The sequence below is a fragment of the Cynara cardunculus genome (assembly GCF_001531365.2).
Source record: "Cynara cardunculus var. scolymus isolate 2C chromosome LG 9, CcrdV1, whole genome shotgun sequence".
In the NCBI taxonomy this organism is placed as follows: Eukaryota; Viridiplantae; Streptophyta; class Magnoliopsida; order Asterales; family Asteraceae; genus Cynara; species Cynara cardunculus.
Window position 1 is genome coordinate 14,119,365 of NC_037536.1, and position 3,077 is coordinate 14,122,441.

The window sequence follows — 3,077 nt, forward strand, 5'->3', positions numbered from 1 at the left end:
TATATATATATATATATATATATAATTCTATATATAACATACAAATTTAGCCGCCTTATGTCCTGTCGTGCATGTAGTGGCGGATCCAGGATTTTTGCCTAGTGGGGGCACGTTTAAGGTAGACTAAAGGTCTGGAAAGTCGCCCTGATGTGTTTTTAGCATAATTCCACAGTTTCGACGGATTTTAATTTTTTTGGTTTATTTTGTTTTTTGTCGATTTCGAGGGACTTTTTCGGCCTTTTTGGTTGATTTGAAGAGATTTTTTTTTTCGTTTTTTTGGTTGATTTTGAGGTACTCCTTTTGATTGGTGGGGGTACAAGTGGGAAGTTATTGGGGAAATATGGTAGAAAGTTAAAAAAAATTGTTTTTATATAAAAAAGAAAAAAATATTTAATGGGGCCATCCCCTCACCTTTAACATACTGCATCCGCCCCAGTTGCCGTGGCATGCAAGGTTTGAGGGTTAACGTTGATGTCACGTCTTATGTCATTTAGAACCTTGGGTGTGAATGAAAACCTTAATTTACAATCAAAAACCGACAGAAATTTGATTTTTTTTTTTGCAGAAAGTGACTGATGAATACATGAAAAAGATCGACACCATCTTCAAACAGAAGGAGAAGGTAATTTACATACATAACCCTTCCTCAAGTCTTTTCCGCACACATTTTTTTTGCAAGCCGGGGTATTCACGTAAATAACCGCCCTACTCTCAGAGGTAGAGGAAAGATCTGCATATATCCCACCTCCAGATGAGATATACCGGGCCTGTACTTTTGCTTGCTTAATTGAGCGTGAATGGAAGTTTACGTGCTAAAAAATCTTGATACGTTGCATTCACTTTCAGGAACTGCTGACGGTGTGATAACAATTTGAGTTAGGTTTATATAAGAGCGAGCTACTTCTATCGATCTAAAATGGTAAGTCTGACCTTCCGAATGAAGTTTATCAACATGTAATTTTTGTAATCTTTTTGCACCGATTGTTCGATACATTTTGGGTAATCGAAGAATTCAAAGAACACCCAAACATTTTCTCCTTTTTCAGTATGGTTGTGGTGGAATGTAATGCTGATTAGGGGTGTTCAGTGGTTGAAATCTAATGGATTACATTTGATCGAATCCAATGATTAGTTGTTCGATTTTACCATCCGATCCGATCCAATCAAATTAATATTAAATAGCGGATCCAATCCAATCTAGTGGGTGATTGGATTAGATTAGATCGGTTCCATCCATTGGATACTACTACTGATTATTTATTAAATCGGATCAGATCCATCCAATATATTCTAATCCATCGTTTCAACTATATATTTTTCTAATATCTTAACAAACATTGTATACAAATATCAATTAAAAACGATAACGTAAAAAGTATTAATTGGATGGTCATTGGGTTTTATTGGATTCTGGATTGTCATCCCAAAATCAACCGATCTAATTTATACATTGAAAATTTGGATCGAATCGGATCTAATTACAATTGGATAACCAGTTATTATCAGTCAGTTCTAATTGCGTCAGATGACTTTTTGCTGTCCCTAATTATTGCCGATTGATACTGCTAATGATTATAATCTTATGCAAATTTGTGTATTAAAGTTTTTTTTAATTAACCTGGATATCCAACCCGTTATGTGAAACGACTAATCTCAGGACGACCGCCTGCTTTGCGGGTAGCCGGAGTCACCGCAATTGAACCTCCGTTGTCATAAGAAGGTTTTTATTCCTCATTCGATTTGAACCTGAAACCTCCAGACACTTTTGACTTTTGGAGCCCAAACTCAAACCAATTAGACACCATCCTTGTGGTCGAGATTTATTGTTATTGGTCTTGTCCATATTTGGTGTTCATGGAGATTGAACCGGGGCAGTTTCTCTATATTTTTTTCTTCTATGAGTATCTGAATTAGTCTCATAAGAACATTTTAATGAGAGGTTCTTATAAGCAAACAATATAATCTTTATAAGTTACTGTTATCGGAAAGAGTTCTTATAAGACATGACATCTTTGGAGTTTTTGTACAAAAACCTTGAATGTTACCTTAAACTTTGTGAAATGGCACACACGTGTGCGTGCACGCACACTTACTTTATAGAATTTCAAGGTCTAGCCTAGGTCAGTTTTTTTCTTCAAATTTTCTAGGTTTTCACATAATCCAACGTCTTTTTTTCCTTTCAAAAATATTAATTTTTTAAAAAGAATTTCAAGATTTTATCTACTTTAAATGTATTGTAATCTAAATTTTAAAAACCGTAATTATAGAAACACGTATAACGTTTTTGTGTAAAAAGATTTAGAAAGAAATATATTTTTTTTGCCGGAACAAGTTGGACCGGTTTTGAAGGGCCAATTTGGGACTGACCGGAGACCAACTTTTGGCCCTTTTACCCCCTTCTTTAAGGGGTAAAATGGTAAGAAATGAGGTGGTATGTGAGTAAATAGGGGTCATCCAAGGAAGAACTCAGTATTTTATGAGATTTAATTTTTACTGCAAATCAAAGTTCAAATTAGAAAATTAATAATTTTGACTTTAGTAATGACATTTTAGTTATTTTAGAAATCTTATCTCCCATCTCACATCTAGCGTGAACATTTCACTGTGATACCTACTATATTTATGCCTCAATACATTAATTAGGGTTATTCTCTCTATATACCCACTAACACCTACTGATGCTCGCTGTGAGACACTTGTATACACATGATACCCTAAGATACACAACGTGATACACCGTAAACACCGAAAACATGTGATACAAAGAAAACAACAAAACTACAAAACAACAAAAATACATTTGGTGTTACTGAAGAGTTACAGATTTCCTTTTTATGGGAGTTATCTGTTTCCTATTTATTGAGATAACAAACTAATTAAATCAAATTACTTTTTAATTTATTTAATAAATAACATAATTATCTTAAATGAGTATCACAAATTATTAAGGGGTCGTTTACCAAACACTTACTCGATAAGTGCTTATCGGTAAAATCTAACACTATTATTTACTTATTGGGTAAGATCTTAGTCCACCAAAACGACATTGTATGCAACAATTTATCCAGTAAGCGCTT

The 3,077-nt window shown here is 34.0% G+C and overlaps 1 protein-coding gene across 1 annotated transcript in view; it reads left to right on the plus strand.

Annotated features, from left to right (window-relative positions):
- Window positions 1–1,125, plus strand: part of LOC112517965 (ribosome-recycling factor, chloroplastic) — a 7,549-nt gene extending 6,424 nt beyond the window's left edge. Inside the window, exons 10-11 of the mRNA XM_025125427.1 lie at window positions 566–622; window positions 847–1,125. Coding sequence (XP_024981195.1) covers window positions 566–622; window positions 847–864 — 75 coding nt within the window. The 3' untranslated portion in view covers window positions 865–1,125. The remainder of the gene's footprint in view (window positions 1–565; window positions 623–846) is intronic.
- Window positions 1,126–3,077: the final 1,952 nt, after the last annotated feature.